This window comes from Colias eurytheme, chromosome 24 (assembly GCF_061535395.1).
Source record: "Colias eurytheme isolate Ceu_HAF_F1 chromosome 24, ilColEury1 Martin Lab GWU primary, whole genome shotgun sequence".
NCBI classification, from domain to species: Eukaryota; Metazoa; Arthropoda; class Insecta; order Lepidoptera; family Pieridae; genus Colias; species Colias eurytheme.
The window spans coordinates 124,310-148,577 of NC_143003.1; the positions used below are offsets into that span (position 1 = coordinate 124,310).

The 24,268-nt window shown below is 33.4% G+C and overlaps 1 protein-coding gene across 2 annotated transcripts; it reads right to left on the minus strand.

Annotated features, from left to right (window-relative positions):
- Positions 1 to 1,170: 1,170 nt before the first annotated feature.
- On the minus strand, positions 1,171 to 24,268 carry LOC149897831 (trypsin, alkaline C-like). 2 transcript variants are annotated; one of them, XM_090115738.1, is made up of 8 exons: positions 24,221 to 24,268; positions 16,218 to 16,336; positions 10,652 to 10,737; positions 10,499 to 10,563; positions 9,914 to 10,113; positions 8,665 to 8,824; positions 1,586 to 1,737; positions 1,171 to 1,286 (listed from the first exon to the last, which is right to left on the minus strand). In XM_090115738.1, the coding sequence occupies exons 1-8, from the start codon at positions 24,258 to 24,260 to the stop codon at positions 1,188 to 1,190; spliced, it is 921 nt and encodes a 306-aa protein (XP_089971864.1). In that variant the 5' UTR covers positions 24,261 to 24,268; the 3' UTR covers positions 1,171 to 1,187. The 2 variants fall into 2 exon arrangements, with proteins under 2 accessions (XP_089971864.1, XP_089971863.1); XM_090115737.1 differs by lacking the exon at positions 24,221 to 24,268 and having other exon boundaries at positions 16,218 to 17,799.

The window sequence follows — 24,268 nt, forward strand, 5'->3', positions numbered from 1 at the left end:
CAAAAATAAAGTGTCACGTAAATATTTAGCAGTGCACTTATGTGTAATCACTACATAGTATAAAACAAAGTCGCTTTCTCTGTCCCTATGTCCCTTTGTATGCTTAAATCTTTAAAACTACGCAACGGATTTTGATGCGGTTTTTTTAATAAATAAAGTGATTCAAGAGGTAGGTTTTAGTATATAATATAACAAAGCGGGCGAAGCCGCGGGCGGTAAGCTAGTTATTTATAAAAGAACAAATAATTACATCAGATTTAATAATCGAAATTATTTTGAATGTGCATATATATGTCGTGGCCATATCGTAAATTTGCTCATTTCATGATATGATTGGCCATTTCACGAAATGCGACCATTTCGTGAAATGGCCAATTTAGTTTGGCCACATCATGTTGTGGCTTGAGCAGATCAATGATATGAAATCGTTTCACGATATGGCCAACTAAACGCGCGGTTTTTTCATGAAATGATCAAAATTATTTGATCATATCGTAAAATAGTTACATTAATCATTGGTAGAGGCGCTGCAAGCTCTGTGTTTATGTGATAAGATGGCGGCCGCTGGCGAAAATTTAATTATTCGCAGTTTAAAACTTCATAACTCGTTTAATAACAATATGAAGATAGTCCTAACAAAGAATTAAAATAATTTCCAAAGATTACTATGGAAAATGTGGATAGGTATCTTATATGTATTGAAGAAAAAATAAAAAAAATTAAAATTATTTTATTTTATTTAAGACGCATTTTTTCTTTTATATAGTTAGTATAGTATTATAATAATTGTTTGTTTTTTAAAAAGCGATCCGCTTCTGGCACTCGCCGGCCGCTGCCGCGGCACGCGCGCTTTGCTCGCTCGGCTCGTGCGTTGTTTATCAAAGTCTAACCTAACCCAAGTCCCAACCTAACTGTTTTTTATTGCAAAAACGATTCGCTATAGTATTCACTATATCAACAGTGTTATGTATTTACCCATATTTACCTAAACGTAAACGCATATTTATTCTGTTAGTAGAATCACAGACTACAATATACTACTTACGTGTAGAATATGGTGCTATCCTTAGATTACAATATAAAAGGGTGCTATCGAATATTAGAGAAACCTTAAAAACTAGTTGCAACAAATGCATAATGTATTTTATGGGATGATATGAAACAAATGCATGTATTTAAAAATATATTTAATAACTTAAAAATATGGCAGAAAATAAACTAATTACAAATAGAACACTTAATTTACTAGAACTCGCTTCGTTTCTCGTTCCTCCAGATCCCGTTATCTGAAAAAAGAGAGCAAATATTTATTGGCGTTTACATTATTGATTTAAATCTATACTTTTACACACATAATATATAGAAAAATAAATATCTGTCTGTGAATTGAAAATAGCAATGCTTATAAGTATGTATAGTTATTTGAAATATATACTTTAATATTATAAAGCTTAAGAGTTTTTTTTGTTTGTTTGCACGCGCTCATCTGATAAACCCCATAAAAATTAAATTTATTTAATTTTACTATTAGTTAGTTACGACTACCAATATTATATTTACTAAATAATCACAAATAAAAACATACCGTACTATTCAGCCAAGTGGTATAGCTAGAAACCCTGGCGCTGACTCCTGGGAACAGGGGGTGAGCGCAGTCGTAACCCCACGAGGTCACTCCCACCACCACTTCGCGGTATATCAGAGGGCCACCGCTGTCCCCCTGGCATGCGTCCTTACCTATTTAAAAATACATACTTAAGGGCCCTTAGTAGGTGAAAACGGAAAAATGGACTGATTTCTATGAGCTATAATTGAAAATATTGAGGTTTTTTCGCACTGAAATTTCTAATATGTATTACAGAACGTATGTGTGATGGGATGACTGTTTCCAAAACACGATTGGAAAAATTTTTCTCGATAAAAAAAATCCTGAAGTTACCTCTAAAATATCATATAAATTCTCATTACAACTGTATTTTACGATAATACCTAACCTTCTCGATTTTGTGACTGTTTTAGATTTAGAAAATACGAAATATTTTCATTCACTTTTTGATAAAAATGTGAATGGCGCTATACGCTCGAGGCGTATTTCCAAACTATACATAGCCAGAACGCAACCATAGGAAACTGCTCGTGTATACTTTGTAATGCTGTTTTTAAGTTTGTTATTACAATATATACACGAATTTTGCGTACTGATCGTGTATACTTTGTAACGCGGATGCTTGCTTCTTCGTTCCAAACTATACACGATCAGTACGCAAAATATAACTAAATATACCTACTACTACACCACTTACGCTTGATATATCTATCTACTTTTATTCTTCTTGATTGATTCAGTAAAATATGGAATAAAAATATTATTAGGTAAGCTTAGAAAAATAAATAGGTAACAGATATAAATAAGGGTTACCTATGGGTTAGGTTAGGTTCGTGTTTTTTTTTAACTACACAAAAATAGGAGCCCCGCGAAGCGGGGCTCCGTCGCCTCGCAACCGAGATTCTTACATTTTACCACTTTTGTCAATTGTAAGTCGTGCAGTATAGTCGGGAACGAAGACACAAGCATCCTCGATACAAAAAATATACGATTAGTACGCAACATTACATACACAATACACATGCATTTTAATAATAGATTTCAAAACAGCAATACAATAATATAAACGCGAGCAATGGAAAGACGCCGCGCTTACTCCGAAACATACACGATTAGTCCGCATGCGTACTGGCGCTGTATATTTTGGAGCGATATTCTTACTTACTTCACTACAAAGTATACGCGAGTATTTGCGTACTGCTGTTGTATAGATTGGAAGAACTTTGTAAAAAAGTTATTTCCAAACTATACGTGATTAGTTTCACACCGTTGCGTACTGGCCTTGTATAGTTTGGAAAGACGCACGCTCGAGTGTGTTGCGATATTGCACTTATAATTCAAGTAATGCGGCAAAGAGCAAAGAAATAACTTTTCATCAGTAATTTATTAGATAATCATTTTTAAAGCTTGGTTCGAGAAAAATTTTTGGCGGGCGCCATTTTGCGTCATTTGTCATAGACTAAAAATTTAAGAAACGGCTTACGGCATTGGGTATGAAAGATGTTTAGATATATAGTAATACTAGCGGTCCGCCCTCGCTTCGCCCGTGGTACATATGAAAAATAGATGTTGGCCGATTCTCAGACTTACCCGATATGCACAGAAAATTTCATGAGAATCGGTCCACCCGTTTCGGAGGAGTATGCAGACTAACATTGTGACACGAGAATTTTATATATAAGATTAGAAGACGTAAATTTTTATAGTGGAAAAAAATAATTTTACACATTTAAAAATTATTGTACTGTGGATATTATTTGAAAAAATTGAATTTCTACTCAGCAAATGTTATCTGTACGGAATAAGAGGTCCAGCGCACAAGTGGCTGACCTCATACTTGACTAACCGTATGCAATGTGTAGAGATATCGTATACGTTAAAAAAGTCGGTGAGATCACAATACGTACATAATAAATACGGAGTGCCACAAGGCAGTATCCTTGGGCCACTCCTTTTCTTATTGTACATAAATGATCTTCCTAACGTTACAGAACATAAATGTACTCTGTTCGCGGATGATGTATCCTTCACTATACCTCGTAACAAATTGACAACTTACAAAGAAGACATTTATTTGACAAGTACTTGACTATCAAAAATGTAACAGAATGGCTAAAATATAATAATTTGTCTCCTAACATTGCAAAGACAAAACTAATGCAATTCTCTAATTATCATAACATTAGACATAACCTTGACATAATTTATAATGGACAACGTATTGACGAAGTTACTGAAACGGTATTTATAGGTATCACATTAGACAACCACTTAAATTGGAAAGCTCACACGGATTCTGTTTGTTCCCGTGTAAATAAGTAAATGTATTTGCCCTCAGAAGAATTAAACAGATGAGAGAGAGAGCGGCAATCATTGCATATCATGGTTATGTTTCATCGTTGCTTCGGTATGGTCTTATTTTATGGGGCAACTCTACAAACGTAAAAAAAGTTTTTATAGCTCAGAAAAGGTGTGTCAGAGCAATATGTGGAGTAGGGCCCTGAAAGTTGTCGAGACTTATTTAAGCGACTCGGACTTTTAACACTTACTTCCTTATACATCTTGGAGGTTGGAATATTTGTAAAACAGCATCCCTATATGTACATTAAAAGTTGTCAAAATAGTCAGTACCCAACCAGGGATCCTCACAGATTGCAACTTCCAATTTGTCGCACTGCTTTATGTAGCAAAAACAGTCATTTTATGAGTGCGAAGATATATAATAGAATCCCAATGGCATTTTAAGGAATTGCCCATGTAATTGTTTAAACTTAAGGCGCGGAATAGAGTAAAACCCAGCTTTAGCCGTTTTTTGTACTGTTTTCTGGAGCTATCTCCTTCTTATCCAAAAGATATATCAACTAAATAAAAATACATTAAATTTCTACATATTCTTGGCTCAAAAATGGTAAAAGTATTTTTTTATTTTATTGACTTATAGTTTAATAATTAATCTCCTCCCAAAGAAATCCCAGAAATTAGAAATAATTATGTATACCGTGTATCTCCTCCTAAACTAATTATTCTTTTGATTTGGTATTTACACTATTGGATAGGCAATTTCATTACGAAAATTATGGTAAAAATTTTTTTTGGATAGGACCTAAACTAGATTTTATAAACATTTTATTCAAAATTTTGAGCGTATTCGCAACTATATCTCTTGCGCTTGTATGGGAGATTCAGTCGGCCGCTAGGTCTCGAGGGTGAAGCTTGTGTCGTTTGTCGCCGTGAGCGTCACATGACAATCACGTGACCCATGTTTATTCGAATCTACGAATATCAAACAATGAGCGAGGAATAGACGCTACTACTATTAATTTATAGTGAGATTTTAGAAATCATCAATAATATAATAACTCGTCAATGAGCTTTAGTTATTATAATATTTTATATAATTAAGATATTTAGTTCTAAAAACATTCAAATGCTTTATAAATAAAAATTTTTTAATAATCGAAAATATTTTATAAAAATTATTATTTTATTAATTTATGCAATAAATCACATTTTACTTTTTAAGTTTTTAGTGACTAAGTATAGACCATAGTATAGACAAACATTTTAAGTTTTAAGTATACTACTTTTTGTCATGGGTGTCATTTTCATGGTTTTTGCGGTAGCTATTACCCAATATGAGGTCAAAACTAAAATCCAAGATGGCGTCGAGAAAAATTTTACATCTTTTTGTCATGGGTGTCATTTTCATGGTTTTTGGGGTACCTATTAACCAATTACTTTCACTTTCAGCCTACACTTGTCCACTGCTGGACATAGGCCTCAGTCATGGCATGCTATTAACCAATATGAGGTCAAAATTAAAATTCAAGATGGCGCCGACGAAAATTTTACATCTTTTTGTCATGGGTGTCATTTTCATGGTTTTTGGGGTACCTATTAACCAATATGAGGTCAAAGCTAAAATCCAAGATGGCGCCGACGAAAATTTTACATCTCTTTGTCATGGGTGTCATTTTCATGGTTTTTGGGGTACCTATTAACCAATATGAGGTCAAAACTAAAATCCAAGATGGCGCCGACGAAAATTTTACATCTCTTTGTCATGGGTGTCATTTTCATGGTTTTTGGGGTACCTATTAACCAATATGAGGTCAAAACTAAAATCCAAGATGGCGCCGAGAAAAATTTTACATCTTTTTGTCATGGGTGTCATTTTCATGGTTTTTGGGGTACCTATTAACCAATATGAGGTCAAAGCTAAAATCCAAGATGGCGCCGACGAAAATTTTACATCTCTTTGTCATGGGTGTCATTTTCATGGTTTTTGGGGTACCTATTAACCAATATGAGGTCAAAACTAAAATCCAAGATGGCGCCGAGAAAAATTTTACATCTTTTTGTCATGGGTGTCATTTTCATGGTTTTTGGGGTACCTATTAACCAATATGAGGTCAAAATTAAAATTCAAGATGGCGCCGACGAAAATTTTACATCTTTTTGTCATGGGTGTCATTTTCATGGTTTTCGGGGTAGGTATAAACCAATATGAGGTCAAAACTAAAATTCAAGATGGCGCCGACGAAAATTTTACATCTTTTTTTCATGGGTGTCATTTTCATGGTTTTTGGGTTAGCTATTAACCAATATGAGGTCAAAACTAAAATCCAAGATGTCGCCGACGAAAATTTTACATCTTTTTGCTATGGGTGTCATGAAAATGACACCCATAGCAAATTGTTTTTGTGGTTGCTTATAATATGAGGTCAAATCTAAAATACAACAAGGTGCTGACAAAATTTTGACATTTTTTCGAAATGGATGTCATTTATGTGGTTTTTCTTACAATCGTTTACATATTAATCGAGCAGAATTCAAATTCTGTGGTTTAGGTGTAGCTTTTTGAAGTGAAATTTCTATAGGCGCATTGAGAGTAAAATTTCAAGCTCGCGTCATGGTAATACCGTCACGTCATGGAGTAAGACGGCGATTTTCGTATCTATGAATCTTACCAAAGAAGTTTCACTTCTGACATGTGTTCTCAGCTAACGCGCTCTTTTTTATTTTATTCTCTTCGTTTTAGTATATTAGATGAACTCTATTTTAAACAAAGTTGAGCGAATATCTGTCGGGATATTGACACAGAGTTGCGTTTTACATTACATTTCTAAATATGTATTTCAATAATCAATGCTCTTTAAAATTGATTTCTCCCGTAATATATAGGATTCGACTATAGGTATAGCAAATTTGAGTATTTACGCCGTGGCTCAAATAATATCACAAAATTCGCTTTCGTGATAGATCTTGTTTTTGATACATAAAACAAGGCCTTGGAAGCGAAATTTTCTCCTTTAAAGTAAACTAAAACAAAATAACAAATACAAGCTATATAGTCGAATTCTTGAAACTGACACCCATGACGAAAAGATGTAAAATTTTCATCGGTGCTATCTTACATTTTAATTTTGACCTCATATTGGTTTAATAGCTACCCCAAAAACCATGAAAATGACACCCATGACAAAAAGATGTAAAATTTTCGACGGCGCCATCTTGAATTTTAATTTTGACCTCATATTGGTTAATAGGTACCCCAAAAACCATGAAAATGACACCAATGACAAAAAGATGTAAAATTTTTCTCGGCGCCATCTTGTAGGTAAGTAATGTGACGAATATAATAATATTTATTTCATTCCGACCGTTTCTCGGAATAACATCCATTTTCTAAGAATTGTATACAATGCCGGATTTAATACATTGCCGGTAACATAATATGTATGACAATTCTTAAAAAAGTATTTTATGCGTTTCTTAAAAAGCTTCGATATTGCATACAATTCCTAGGGGTTTTATAAAACACTCACACTTTTTTAAGTTGGTTGAATATACTAACATACTTTACGCTGTCGCACTAGACTATTAAAGGTTTATGTATTTGTGTATAAAAGTTGGTGTATTTAAGGTTTTATTTACATTCATGTATATTTATTTCAACTAGAAGTCCTTCAAACCATTTGGCGACAGTTTTTGTAGAACATTTGAATGGGATTGTGTATCTAGTTTTAAAGAAATATAGAAATATCACCGAATGATGATCATGACAGAGTACCATCAATTTTGACTCATTTTAAAAATTTAATATAAAATTCAGCCATATGATTATAATTTAACTCTGAATTGGTAAAGACCAAAATTATGTGTTTGCATCAATATAATTTTTTTCTATAAAAAAATATTTTAATTGTATGCCATGTCTGTTACTTCTGAGCTCTGTGAATTTTACTTGTATTTGAAACAGTTCACGCGGATGCGCGTTAGGTGGCGCAAGAATTATTCGCGAAGTATTGTAGAAGCGGCGGGTAGCTGTGGTTCGGGAAAAAAGTGTGAATGCTCAAGGTCACTCGCTCAGGGAACGACCTTAAATTAAAAAAGTGGCTGCAATCTCATTGCTTTTATAATATAAATGAGTTCTTTGCTTGTAAACATTAGATAGAAAAGGTAGATAATAATAATAACTGTAATGTAAAATGTTAAAATTAATCTAAAAATATATTGTATTTTAGTTAGTTAAATACACATAAATATTTGTATGCCAGTTTGCTGGCGAATTGTGCGGACTTTATTGTAATGTATTGTAAAACCTTGTATTAACCACAATTCCTGCAAATAAATTATTTCATTTCATTTCATTTCAAAAGGTTAAATCATGAAAGATGAAAATAAATTACCAATGTGTCAATTTTTTTTTGTTACATTGATTGGTTTTAATTCAAAAGTTTTTAAATGATAAGATTATTAATAATTTATTTATGTATTAGATTAATTTTTTTTTGTTACATTGATTGTTCTTAATTGATAAGTAATAAGCAAAATATTTGCAAAGTTTCGCCTCTATAGCGATGAGTCGATGACATGGCCGCCCCACGCCTTAGCGTTTGTCGCACAGATTTTGTTCGTGGTGTCTCGTATGGAGATACGTAGTAACACAGACTAATAATAATATACTACGTGTCTACGTATACGAGTAGTAATAATAGCTCAATGACTGTAGGCTAACATTTCAATCTGCGCCATCAGCAAAAAAAAACTCATACCTCCAACATCAAGCAAGCCCGCGCAAATCATGTTATTAGTAACAGGGTAAGGATCCCCTGAGATGTTCTGCAGCATCAGGTAGCGGCTAGCACACGTTTGAAGGTTCACCTTCCGAACCGTCACCTCGTTTAGGTATGCTGAACTCCCTTCGACGACCGTCTGAAATCGTTACAAGAAATATAAACAATTTTTTAGGCTTTCAATAAAGTTATGTATCGGGAAAGTAAATAACACAAAAGGGAACGTTTTGTATTTTGTTATATCAAGCACCTATCTAAAAATTACCTCAAAACCATTATCGAATACCTATATATATTATCGATTTTAAAAAATATTTAATCATAAGAAAGCTTCCATAATTACCGTCTATATAAGACCGTCTATCATTTTAGACTTCATATTATATTAATAATTATGTAGAGTAACATAGGATACTTAAAACACGTCTGAACGGTTTTAGTTATTTTGTTTTATTGCATTTTTCTCCGCATTCAATAATAATAATAATATACATATATATCAAACGCAGTAAAAGCGCAGTAAGTTGTAGAAAACGTCTTGTGAGTTGTTATTGCTTTTCCACATTTTACTCGTTAGATGGCATTAGTAGTACATATTACATTTTACTAACTAGTCTACAAAAACCTATTCAGATGATTACGCAAAGATGTTTGAATGTTTCTCTGTTGCTCTTTACTGAACTGATTTTGTTGAAATTTGCTTTATACTGAGGGCTATACTAGGTATCTAAGGATTTTATCTAATTTTTTTATATAAATATAATGCTGAATTATATTTTTTGCTGGTCATATCAAATAATAAATATCGTTGTAGTAAGTATCTATATTCGTTGGCTATATTGAATAAAATACTTAGGCACTTTTTTCACAATAAAACGATCTATCAACATAATATGTTACAGTTAAACCCCGTTTTCCGTTACAATGCAATTTGCCTAGTCCTAACTAGGAAAAAATATATATACATACTATTTTAACGATATGGTCTAATCCGTCGTATGATCTCTGGTTGACACTAAAATGGTCAATTAATTGAACAAACAGTTCAAATAATTGGAGCGATCGTGCTGAAATTTGGCATGCAGATAGCCACTATGATGGAAGCATCCACTAAGAAAGGATTTTGATTAATTCTGTACTGTACAGTTTAGGTACTTGTACTTCTGTAGTTTGCGTTTTTTTCACGTGGGCGAAGCAGCACACAACCTTTATTATACCTAAAACTTACACTAGTCCGTCCCCATCCAACGGTCACAACATTGGAAGAGTCCGGTACCGTCGCGCCCTGTTCCGGTATGAACGCCAGAGCGACACTAGCGCTCAGAGTAACTGCGGAGGCAAGTGACATCACCGCGATATCGTTGTCTCGCAATGGGTTGTTGTAGCGATCGTGGACTCTTATCTGTGAAACGGAATGGAGCGAGCCGCCTGGAATATACGAAATACATTTTTTTAAACAGAGCAATGAATGTCAAATAAGTAGTAACTTATTAAAATAAATAAATGTTTGATAAAAAATGTTTTTTTATTTTATCCTGTCTGATCTATCTAACATTTTTTTTTACCTACCTAACTATACGAAAATATTCATAAAAACTCACTAACGATTTTTGGCTTGCTGATTGATCCCTTAATTAAGTATACCTAATAAATTCAATTAAAATACATATACACAATGTTGAATTCAATAACCACACGTGAAAGTAATCTAATGCATATGTAGCCGTGAAATTAAAAATAGCGTTAGATTACAATCTCGCCGGAATCTATCACAAATTTTCAATGGATAAGTATAAGTAGGTATCTGAATTACCTGTGCCCTGGTACGTGGAACCAACTCGTACACTAAATAGAGAAGCACTAGCCAGTTGACCAGATCTGCAAAAGAAAAAATATGTATATAGTTTTAATTAAGTGAATAACATAAATTAATATGAAAAATCAAAGTTTAGTTACGATAACTTACGAAGTAACAAAGCAGTGAGCTGATGACATGACATGCCTTTTCGTGAGCAGGGTACCACCGCATGTTAGCTGTCTGTTATGTAAGATCTGAAATTATCTTTTATTTTATTTTATTTGATTTTATTTTATTTGCAACTAACTAATTGTTATTGCAATAACATGTGTTGACTACTAGACTATAAAATATTACAATCGCTTACACATAAATATAAGGAGTTATCAATATACTAACTTATAGATAACAGATAATTTAAAAAAGGGAAATGGTATAAAAACTACAAGAGACAAATTTCTAATCTATTGAAGGACTTGCGACAGCAAAGTAAGGTTTTCAAATAGGCATTTCCGAAATCTAATAGGTTTACTCCCGATAATGTCAAGATCTGGTATTATCTCACACAACTTATTGTAATTTGTACAGATTCTGTTTAGAGTGCTATAATATGCTCTTTGGGTGCGGTGGACTGGTAATGTGAAAGTTCGATTATTTCGATTACTTCTAAGTGGTATATGAAAGGAAATTTGGGACAGAGCTGCAGTGGACAGTTGGCCACATATAATTTTATTTAGAAATATTAATTCCAATATTTTTCGGCGATCTGACAGTTTTACTTGTTTAAAATAAGATAATCTTTCCTCATAAGTATGAAGCGTTTTGTTTAGATGAAACCGATATGAAAGTATTCTCATAAATTTGATTTGAATTTTTTCTATATTTTTTATATGAATCAAATAAAAGGGGGACCAAATCATACTTGCATATTCCAATTTGCTACGAATGAGAGAGTTAAAAAGACAAATATAAGATTTAGGATTCCGGAAACCCTTACATGAACGTAAAATAAACCCTAGTAATCTGTTACATGATTTATAAATATGTGTATAATGGTCCAAAAATGAGAGTTTGCTATCAAGGATAATTCCTAAATCACGTACGTTTGACTTCCATATCAGATTTTTAGCATTTATAGAGTAATTATATTTTATTTTTACCGTCGTACTACCAAATTCCATAACATAGCATTTATCTACATTAAGAAACATAGCATTTGTGTCACACCAATCTTTTAATTTATTCAAATCATTTTGCAGTTCAATGCAGTCATTTATAGTAAAAATTTTTCTAAATATTTTTAAATCATCAGCATAAAGTAAACAATTTGATGATAAATTATTGCACAAATCATTTATAAAAATCACAAATATCATTCATACTATCATTATTAAGGGTGACAAATCAACATCGAGCTATGCTGCGCTGTACTGCGCTGTGCTGTGCTGTGTTTCTTAAGCTACGTTTTTTTAACAATTAAACGATGCTGCGCTGTACTGCGCTGTGCTGTGCTGTGTTTCTTAAGCTACGTTTTTTAACCTTCCTATACTCGCGCGTTGGTCTGTGAGACCGACGAAACACATTTTCGTAATTATTTTTATGCAGGTAAATCCTGTGAATTCGAGTTCCTTGTTAGTTTCCGGATTTGGGGCTAACTTCATTTTAGTGCAGGTCGCGGCGTGGTCGGCAGAAGTTCACGTGTCATAGCATTTGGCGCCAATCGGTCCATGAGACCGACGCGAGTGTAGGTGCAAGTTTTTGTGTAAGTATTAATATTATATATTTTGTACATTTATATATTTTTTAAGACTTTGAATACTTTATGAAGTATGTATAGTAAAATATATGTATGAATGTTGCTCTAAATTACATTTTGACCAATTTTTTAGGCCATACTTCATGTCAAAATGAACGATGATCAAATCAGATTGTTGCTGGAAGAATCAAGTTCTGTTTCTGCTATGAAGACGAAAATGACAGTGAGGTGGAAGACAACGTGGAGATACAAGAAGAGACATACGAAACCGAGCAAGACGATGACAATGAAGAGATATCTGAAGTTCCCGTGATTTTTACTTGGGAAAAGATGGACAGACAAGGCTCAAAACTAAGCCAAACATAGATAAATATGTGCTTTGATATGTTTATTATTATTACTTGGAAGTTTATTTTGTTTTGAAAAAGAAGTTCTGTTTTTAAAGTGAAACTTTTATTACATCGTCTCAAACTTTTTGGTCTGTGTAGCGCATACCCGCGTGTACCCGCGCACCGAGGGTTCTGTACAAATAAGTTTAAAATTATTAAAAAAAAATATATTATGTGATGTAACTAAAAATTTATGGTTTTCGTAATATTTCCTTTATCTATGCTATAAGACGTTGCTTCGTACCAAATTTCAAGATTCTGAGTTCACGGGAAGCACCCTGTAGGTTTTGATTCCCTTGCAAGTGTCGAAAATTTGCGGCATAAACGCCTGTATCTTTTGATTGCGTTGGCTTAGAAGTTTGATTTTTTCACAGCTTCAAGGGACAGTAGACCTGAGTAATTGATATAAATTTCAGCTTCATACCTCCACGCGTTCTTGAGAAAAAGGGTCTTGACAGACGGACGGACGGACAGACGGACAACAAAGTGATCCTATAAGGGTTCCGTTTTTTCCTTTTGAGGTACGGAACCCTAAAAAAAACTGCATCAAATCCGTTGCGTAGTTTCAAAGATTTAAGCGTACAAAGGGACATAAGGACATAGGGACAGAGAAAGCGACTTTGTTTTATACTATGTAGTGATAAGCTCGACACAGCGCAGCATGGCAGAGCTCCATAAAAACATAGCACAGTTCGGCACAGCGCGGCTCAGCACGGTGGGTAGCGCGCCTCGCTCGAGACTGCTGCGTTTTTAAACAGAGCGTAGCCTCACACAGCGCAGCACAGCATGGTTTGTTTGTATCCTCATTAAAATATTAGACGAGCGAGTTGACCAAACACAGCACAGCGCAGTACAGCGCAGCATAGCTCGATGTTGATTTGTCACCCTAATGCAAGTCTGTCTGTCTTCTTCATTTGTTCGGCTTCATCTTCTGTGCATGTGTTTGTCACTGAATCATTCTGTGACTTAACCAACTTTAATGAAACTTTAAGTTGAAAAGCGAGCAAAGTCGCGGGAAAAACGTAATATATGCAGTGAAATTTGTCGGCCATATAATTTATCAAAAGAGGGTTTTCCTCGCGGAAGCTTCAAATGGCGATATCAAGATAGTGCATTATCAGCATGATATCATAATTTCCCTTTTATATGCCTTTTACTGCATATAATAATAATATGAACAATACTGCTAAAATTATTGACAAATGTTTATAGACTGGGGTAGATCCCTTTAAAAAGAATAAAAAGTGCAAAAAAATCGCAGTAGGATGAAAAAATATACATGTCTGTGGATGAAACCCATTAGAAAAGGAGGAAAATATGATGAAAATAAAAGGAAAATTGCAAAGTTGCAGGTAATAAAAAGATCTACAACTTTTTTGTTGACAATTTTTTCACATAACTTCAAAATTTAGGTGAAAAATTCAAAAAACCAAGTTTTTGGTTTTTTTATTTTTATCTACTTCAAAATTTATTTATTTTTCTACGAAATTTGGTGGAAACTTGCTTTATTATGTCCCAAATATACTGTAATTTATTTGATTGAAAATATATATTTTTTCGCCTTATTTTGAATTAGTACCAAAAAAACAACCTAATTTTCTAAAACTTACACTAGCTCATTAACACACTGTTTGTATGCATTTCCTGAGAACATTTACTATGGTAATGATTTTTTTTTACACCATAATATGAAAGTAGAGATTTCAATGAATAAAAGGCTTCCCAAAGTTTTTGAAAAAAGCTGATATTTTGACGGGTGACTTTTCGATTGAAAATTAGGCTGTTTTTTTGGTACTAATTCAAAATAAGGCGAAAAAATATATATTTTCAATCAAATAAATTACAGTATATTTGGGACATAATAAAGCAAGTTTCCACCAAATTTCGTAGAAAAAATAAATAAATTTTGAAGTAGATAAAAATAAAAAACCAAAAATTTGGTTTTTTGAATTTTTCTCCTAAATTTTGAAGTTATGTGAAAACATTGTCGATACAAAAGTTGTAGATCTTTTTATTACCTACAATTTTGCCATTGAACTTTTTTCCGTAGGACTTGTAGTTTTGTCGGAAATAGAGAGAAACCATTTTTTTCTCTTAAAAGCTCCCCCCTCCCACTTCCCGAACTCGGATTGACCGTAATTTATTTTTCCTTTTATTTTCATCATATTCTCTTCCTAGTTCCTTTTCTAATGGGTTTCATCCGACTGCGTTTTTTTTTGTTTCAAAAATTATCTACTCTAGTCTATTACTTATAAAAGGAATTTCGAACTTCAAGTGATTTCGGTCGTTGTACTAGGTACATAGATACTACCTATATTATCAGATTAGTCAGCACTTATATTATAGCAATAAACCTAATTTATTCTTTCTTAAATTATAAAGATAGAAATTACACCAGCTATAAAGATAATTAAACAAACTCAGATAAATAGCATGTTTTGTTTACTTTTTATTTTACCCATTTTATAGCTCTATAGATTACGAATGTATCTACCTAATAAAGGTATTGGTTATTACTTATTATCCATCAAATAATTAAACATTAACCACTCGTCTAAAAATCTAATGGTAAAATAGTTTTTGAAATCGGTTCAGTAGTTGCTGATATGAACGAGTTCAAACAACAACAATAATGTAATACATAATATAAAAATGTACAGGGAGAAGTTCTATTGTCCCTCTCCTTTTCTCGAGGTACTCTCTTTTCCCTCTTTACGTTGTTTCATTTAATTTTATTTCTTTTTTAACTTGCTTCTTTTTTTCTTACTTCCTAATATTATAAACGTGAAAGTTTTTAGAATTTGAATGTATAGTCCGGGATACATCGCCCATTTTTGCAAGTGATTACTATCAAGCTAATTTTTCGTGAGTAGCTTTATTTTGATGAGATGCCCAATAATTTCATGTTCAAAACTCTCGATTGTGGTAGCTACCAGAGGAAACAAGGATAAAATATTTTGATTTGATGGTTCTCAAATATTAATTACTAACTGAATGTTTTTTTTTTGTTCAATCTCAAGATAATTATCTAAATTATTCGAAAAAATATTTGTCCTACAAAATCTATGGTTTGATCAAAGAGTCCCCCTTTCCAATGTGTATCGATAACGAAGTCATCATAAATGATTACTAACCAGCTGATTTTTTTATTTTCACTTATTTAATACTTATATAATTCAACAGACATATTGTCCTACAAATTGCGTAGTAAATATTTGAGAACCGTCAAATCAAAAATTTTCAACCTTGTTACCTCTGTAAGCTACCACAATCGAGAGTTTCGTACATGAAATTATTGGGCATCTCATCAAAATAAAGCTACTCACGAAAAATTAGCTTGATAGTAATCACTTGCAAAAATGGGCGATGTATCCCGGACTAGTATGTTTGTTCCCCTTTCACGCGCGAGCACTGAACGGATTTTGATAATAGGTACTTGACATTGCTATAGCGTAATTGTACTAACATTGTATGTATTCTAGTACATACTTATATAAGTATGTACTAGGATAACATATAATAATATAAGATATAGAAATATATTGCTTTTGCGGTACAGCTAGTTCATTATAATTATTATTAAATTAACCTGCACTGTGTAGGGATATTTTTCGATGCTAGCGGGCGAGCCTCCGATGATTCGAACTGAAGTTTCATCTGGGGAAGTGTCCAATTTAACAGTTTGTAGCTTGAAGTCCTCCGCCTGTGCTGTTAATAAATATATTTTAGATAATTTATAGTGGCAAATAAAATACATATTTGTATGTTTTAGTACGTAGAATTGTAAACACCGCTAGAATACAATCGTGCTAAATGATAAATTCCCACTAGACTTATATGTCGAAAAATTATTGTGATCGCATAATAGGTACCTGCGTTATGCGATCACAATAATTTTAACCTACTGCTTACAATAAAACATGAGAAAAAAAATGCATTTTCGGTGATTATAATCTATCGATTGCACCTGATGTTTGGGGATAGGTAAATCCCCGGCTTATTATTGATAATAAGTCGCGCGAGTAAGATTATAATTTAACGATTTTGGCATCTTACGGCGACATGCCTTTTGTTTACGAGATAGTATAAGAAACAGATATATTAATCTAATGATAAATCTAACGAAATTACTAAGAACATAGAAGAATCATATTTACGATTTTTAAGAAATAGAAGCCTTTTCGTGAAATGTATTTCATTATAATTTATTTAATAGAACGAGGTTGAATTAAGGAAAAATATGTATATCTACATTGAGGTATTAACTACTACGATGATCTACCACAGGTACTTAGTAAAGTACTTGGTATAGACCAAGTTATGTACTTCGTCTTCTATCTTTCACGCATAGCAACGGAGCCTCAACGGAGCAATCGATTAACGGATTATGAATACCTACGGTAGGTATACTTTTTATTATTTACGTTTCAACACGTAGTACATAGTAACTCAATGGTTTCAACTTTCAACGTTGTTTCAACCGTAGGTTTAAAGTTAAAACCCAGACAAGTATCTACTAATACTAATACATTAAATACCTAGTTGATTCGAAGTTCCGACTGTATAAACTTGATCTTGATCAATCGTATTTTTATGAATCTTCCGACTTCAGAAAGTTATAATTTCAAATGAGGTAACAGTATACTATCATCTGGCACGTTTCACTCGCACATATATGGCTCGTAATTCGCAAACAAAACAAGATTCCAAGTAAGGATAGCCTCACAACCTGAATTCTGCAGTTTCTTTTAATTTGAATTGATTCCAGCTACGACTCTATAAGATAATAATTAATCAACGACATTTGAAGCCATAGGTTAGGAAAAAGCAGAGACCCTTTCATTCATGAAATTGAAATCCCCTGGATGTACAATTATATATATGTTTTACCGATTGATTTTTATGGTGTAGGTATTTGCAGTGCTTATAGCAATTTCTTTCGTTCCGTCCGCGACGCACAAAACTGCGAAGCAAAGATGCGAAGAAAGATCGAACTATCTTTCTTCGCTTACTAAACCTGAAAACATGTTTTACCCAATGGTTTTACCTTATAAATCTATTTTTATTTTTAGAGTGATCTGCCAGCGATAAGGCCGCCTACTGTACATTGCTATATTATATTTTTAAGTTTGTAAAATGTATTCTATAAGGTGTACAATAAAGTATTTTTCATTCATGGCGCGGTCCTAGACTGACATTTTGGGGGAGGGTCACGTGGCTGAAAATGAAGCCCCCCCCCCTCCAAATCATACTCGTCAAAAATCGTAGTCAATACAAGTTATAATACATAGTTACATATTTTTACATATTTTTTCTTATATTTTACGAAAATTTTCACTTTTCAGCGTTTACGGCTGTATTGACATAGAAATTTGATTTTATTACGGCTCATAGATATTATAGACTTGAGTTAATTTAATACATGTAAGCGTTCATGAGTAAAGGGCAACCCCCTTTTTAAGTTTAAAATTATTGAAAAAAATTTTTTTATATAACTAACTAGCGGTCCGCCCCGGCTTCGCCCGTGGTACATAATATTTCGCAATAAAAGGTAGCCTATGTTCTTTCTCAGGATCTAAAGATTACCTGTGCCAAATTTCATCAAAATCGGTCCAGTAGTTTATGCGTGAAAACCATACATACATACATACATACAAACCTTTCCTCTTTATAATATTAGTATAGAATTAGTATAGATGTACTTAAGTAATTAAAAATTCATAATAATATTTTTCGTAATTATTCCTATATCTGTGTTATAAGACGTTACTACTTACTTTGTACCAAATTTCAAGACTCTGTGTTCATAGGAAGCACCCTGAAGGAACTTTCAGCATTTACGTCTGTATCTTTTGATTGCGTTGGCTTATAAGGTTGATTTTTTCACAGCATTTAGGGGCCGTAGACTTGAGTATTCGATATTAGATATACATTTCAGCTGGATACCTCTACGCGTTCCAGACGATACAGCCGTCAATTTTTTTTTCATTTTTTCGCAAATTTCGACATTCGTAAGGAATTCAAAACCTAGTGTAATTCCCGTGCTAGGCCGGGAGATACTGACACAAAATTTTGGGTCATTTGTAACAGGATGGCGGTTCTACAGGGGTTCTATAGTACGCAATGACAATAAGAAAAATGATGGTCAGAACGCTGGTACCGGTGGACTAGTCGCGTGGGCGTTAGTCGAACTCTTCGGATAAATAGCGAAAGTCACACGATTTGTAACACAAACATTTAAGAATTTACCGATAGCCCACAAAAAAGTTGTAAGTTGTCATGCCATACTTTTCCGGTATGACTTACAGCCCGCCGCGCCATACCGACGCGAATGCGTTGATTAAAAAAAAAACAATTCAACCATTTGTACCAGGCTAACTTTTGCACAGGTATAATCATCATCGTGCAGCTATTTACGAAAATCACCATGCCATACTTTTCAGACGATTCCAAATGGTCGCCTTTCCGCCGAAAATCTGCAAAAATTTTTTTTTCGCTAATCGATTTGTACCAGTATTGAATATGGATTTTTGGAGAGTATTTGATAAAATGTGACCATTATTGTATTTGCCATACTTTTAATGGAAAAAGTGCTGCCATACTTGAAAAATTAATTTATTCGTCACGTTTCAAAAATACGACTGTACAATACGTAAAATATTTTTTTACAGTATGGGATCATTATATTCTGTTTGTGTACCTATAAAAAAATATCGCAGATTCCAAACATGGGGCGGACGATTGTAAGACTTAAGCCAAGACGTGAAAAAAAATCTGTGCGTGTACTAGTGTACACACGTAAGATACTAAGAAGTGAAACTTCTTTATGACCGTATTTTTCAAAAAAATATTTTTTACAATTCTTACAATTTTACAGAAATACGTCGAATCAAGATGGCGCGTAACGGAAAAATGTCACGGGTAACGATAAAATGTTACATTAAATTTTTTTCCAACCCGGATAAAGAAGTTTTACTTCAAAAATGAAAAGAATTGCGATTTGTAATTATGGCATTTTATAAGTAAGTATGGCATTTGGAGTTTTGGAAAGTATATGATGCAACGTGACCATTATTATATTTTTCCCTCTATTAAAAGTATGGCATACTTTTAATAAGGGGAAAAATTAGTGCCATACTACAAATCATTCAAAATACGAATAAAATCTTACAATATAAAAAAATCTTATACCTACACATTCGCCACCTCCCACAGGTATGGCATTATCACACTTCTATTTATAATCATTCAGGAGTTGTTGAATAATAAATTTAGGGTGGTATAAATCGTTTGGCGAGAAAAAAAAATTGCAGATTTTCGGCGGTATGGTGACTATTTGGAATCGTCCGAAAAGTATGGCATTGCGATTTTCGTAAATGGCTGTACGACGATGGTTACCTGTGCAAAAGTTAGCCTGGTAAAAATGGTTGAATTGTTGAAGTGAAACTTCTTTATCGAGGTTGGAAAAAAATTTAGTTTAACATTTTTTCGTTACACGTGACATTTTTCCGTTACGCGCCATCTTTTTCTTATCCCTACCACGCGTGATTCGACGTATTGCTTGCTGTAAAGTTGCATATAGTAAATTATTTTTTGAAAATTAAGGTCATAAAGAAGTTTCACTTCTTACGTGTGTACACGCACACATTTTTTTTGAAGTGAAACTTCGAAGTATGGCATGACACTACAACCTACATATTTTTTATGGGCTATCGGTTAATTCTAAAAAAATTTTGTTACAAATCGTTTGACTTTCGCTATTTATCCGACGAGTTCGACTAATGCTCACGCGACTAGTCCGTCGGTAACAGCGTTCTGACCATCATTTTTCTTTTTGTCATTGCGTACTAAGACCCCTGTAGAACCGCCATCCTGTTACAAATGATCCGAAATTTTATTTATTTATTTATTTATTTATTTTATCATAACATCATTTTGTGTCAGTATCTCCCGAGTCCCGGCCTATGTACACAGAATCATGAAATTTGATACAATATCACTACATAGTATAAAACAAAGTCGCTTTCCCTGTCCCTATGTCCCTATGTCCCTTTGTACGCTTAAATCTTTGAAACTACGCAACGGATTTTGATGCGGTTTTTTTTAATAGATAGAGTGATTCAAGAGGAAGGTTTATATGTATAATAAGATCCATTAAGTAGTGGAGAAGTACTGTTATTTTTGAGGTTTCTAATGTGATGTCGTAAAAAATTACATTTATTCCGCTTACATTGCAAACGCAGGCTGAACCCTACGAGTTTTATCAAAATAATGTACTAAGTATTATACACATTGAAAAGGTCTACAGAAAAGTCCGCGATGGTATATGTCTATCTCTTATGGATAACCCACAATAACTTTTTTTTGTCATTTACTTTTTACGACAAAAAATGGCTAATTTTCGAAGCGATTTTAACCAATACAGCATTAATCCTTAACCAATTAAATACCATGGATACATTGTTCATTTAATATAGATCTATATGGCCCTTTACACCGTATGATTTAAGTGAATATTTTCGAAGATATTACAGATTTAAAAATTGCAGGACGTAGCGTTTGCGGCCGCCCGGCTATGTATTTTATACCCGTGCGATGCCGGAGGCCGGAGCGGGCCGCTATATTTTTATACCTATACAACGTTCACAATTTTTCTGTAGTGTATTTAGTATCAGCATTGCACCCGTGCGAAGCCGGGGCGGGTCGCTAGTAACGTCCTAAAATACAGATATAATATGAATAATTGCGAAATACATGAATTTTAATTAGATTAGTTATGTAAAAAATGTAAAAAAAATCAAACTTCGTGTTTATGCTGAAAATTTTCGCCATTCGACATTCGCAAGGGATTAAAAACAAGTTTAAACGGAAATTTAGTTGTGCGAGTGACTCCGCTCGCACTTGGCCATTTTTTTATATTTTGTACAGTATAAGAATTTTTTTCTATTTTATCGAGTACGATTTTGGGATCATGTCCCCCCTGGGACCGCGCCTGGTCATCAAACAACAACATTTAGCTTGTGACCCATTATAAACTGGAGAACTGACTGTTTTGCTAAAAATTGCTAGTCTTGAAAAAAACATACCTAAGCTAGGCTTAGGTGTCAGTAAGTAAGGATTTTGAATTCCAAATATCTATTCACTAGTGACTAGAATATTTAAGTGTATCATCAATAGATACCTAACTCAAGTTTCCTTTCATCATTATTAATACATATAATGACAATGTAACTAGGCAGTCAATATTGCGTTGTATATTAATAAATCTATATACTTACATACATTTTTTTTTTTTTTACGTGAGGAAATTCTCATGAATACCGACTGCTTCGGGGGCAGCAGCACGGTTATGTCAGACTCCTGCTGACTAAAACCTCACGGTGGCCTACTTCCGCGCAAGTAAAGAGGGGATCCCGGGATCTCCGGTGGGAACGCTCACGGTACCCCTCGCGCGCCTGCCATTGGCAATTAGCCCGTTTGTAGTCGCGACTACCCCACGCGCATGCCTGTCACTACAACAGACTGCAGCCACAACAGTCTGTCGCCCTCCTCGCGATATACATACATAATAAAACTCAAAGGTGACTGATATAGTGATCTATCAACGCACAGCCCAAACCACTGCACGTATCGGCCTGAAATTTGGCATGCAGGTATAATGTTAGGACGTAGGCATCCGCTAAGAAAGGATTTCCCGAAATTCTTGCGGGAACGGGGAAAAACGGGGATGCACGTACAAAGTCGTGGGCGGAAGCTAGTATATAATTAATATGAACTTAAAATAAGTCCTACTTAGTTAGGTAGTTAAAAAAATCTAAAAAAACATTTTTTTACCACATTAAGTACTTAACTACTCACCTAAAGCATAACTATTCTCTAATCTGTGCCTAAAGATTGTTTTTATTTTTTCAGGATAATTAATAAACTCATAAAATTATTTTATTGTTACCGATCCTGGCTATCGTGTACCAACTTTGAATTAAATTTTCCCCTTTAGTGTATCAATGTTTATGTTAACGGAAATGTATATGTAATCCGTCATTGTATAAAATTCCTAGGAAATGTATGTAATTCCTAAAATCGCACGGAAATGTCTGAAATGAATTATTTTATACACATTTCCTAGGAAATCTATACATTTCCTAAATAGCAATCGGAAATGTAAAACATCTAAGATATTGGAAGGTACGCGGGACGAGGCGTGTGTACTTAGATCATTAAGTGTGTATGTCGCAGTCGGATTTTTGTAATATTATGCCGAAAATTCGTAATCAGAAATTTTTGGATTGGATAAGGGGATGGTTTAGGTTAGGTTCGTGTTTTTTTTTAAACTACACAGAAATAGGAGCCCCACGAAGTGGGGCTCCGTCGGCTCGCGACCGTCTTTTTGTAGAATTTTGGAAAAAGACGAATTTCGGCATACATATTACAAAATGCCGGCCGTTTGTAATACGGTGGATTATACAATCCGACTGCGACTTGTACACGGGGACTACTTACCAAATGAAAATTTGATTTGATTGAATATAATTAATATAGTAAGATAATATGAAATAGAATTGAAATGCCATTTTTCCGATTAGCTAAAGTTAAAAATTCATTTATGGGTCAAGGTATACGCTTTTACAATAGAATTCCTCATAATATTAAAGAGTTTAGTAGTTCTAAATTTAAAACTAATATAAAAAATGTACTAGTTCAGAGAGCGTACTACAGTATTCAGGAATATATGGACGATAAAAACCCATGGAGGGTTGTCGCGAAAAAACCACAGGACAGTTCTTTGGCATGTTATTATAATATATTATGATGTTACATATGTATTTTGTAAAATTGTAAAACTGACATGATTTAAAAGAGCAACTATGGAGTTTCTTGCCGGTTCTTCTAGAACTGATACTGCTTTAGATACTGCTTTCCGAATCGGCGGTAAATTTTAAAATATGTAATGACGTTTCAAAAGTGCTTCTATAAGAAGTCTAATTGAATGAATAAATGTTTGAGTTTGAGTTTGTGTTTGAACATACTTATTATTATTATTTTACGGTAAGACTGTTGACCCGATTGTCTCAATAAGTGCTATAATAAAAAATAATAACTACGTGTTTTATTACAGAAATCATTTACTTCATACATTTCCTAAATACGATATTGGAATTATATACAATTCCGAGGAAAATTATACATTTCTAGTTTTCATAAATAGTTTATTAAACAATATTTTATTCATTTCCTAAATGTTATCGGAATTGTACACATTTCCTAGGATTTGTATACAATTCCTTGATTTCATACATTTCCGGTAACATTTACATACAAGAAGTCACAAACAAAACAGGTGAAACTAATAAAATCGTTTTAAAAATCTGTTCGAAAATTACAAGGTGCACCTTACAGGTTACAATGATAAAATAAAAAATCTTGTGAACAGACAAGCGATAAATACAAACAATAAAAATAACTTTAAATTAATCTCAAAAACTACAATTTTATTAGGTAGAGGTACCTAGGTTCTCTTCTCTTTTTAAGACCTATTTACTTAACTATCATTTATAAATTAAAAAATAATGATATAAAAAAATCAATACTCACACAAAGCGAATAAAACAGAAATAAAAAACACACGTATCATTTTAAACA

What these genes read in the sequence shown, in the direction of transcription:
- LOC149897831 (XM_090115737.1), bottom strand. Translation starts at nt 16,385, where the DNA reads ATGTATTTTATTTGCCACTATAAATTATCTAAAATATATTTATTAACA. An exon ending in GCTCACTGCTTTGTTACTTC is followed by an intron (nt 10,564 to 10,651) that starts GTAAGTTATCGT and finishes TTTCTTTTGCAG; the next exon opens with ATCTGGTCAACTGGCTAGTG. An exon ending in TTCCACGTACCAGGGCACAG is followed by an intron (nt 10,114 to 10,498) that starts GTAATTCAGATA and finishes CGTATATTCCAG; the next exon opens with GCGGCTCGCTCCATTCCGTT.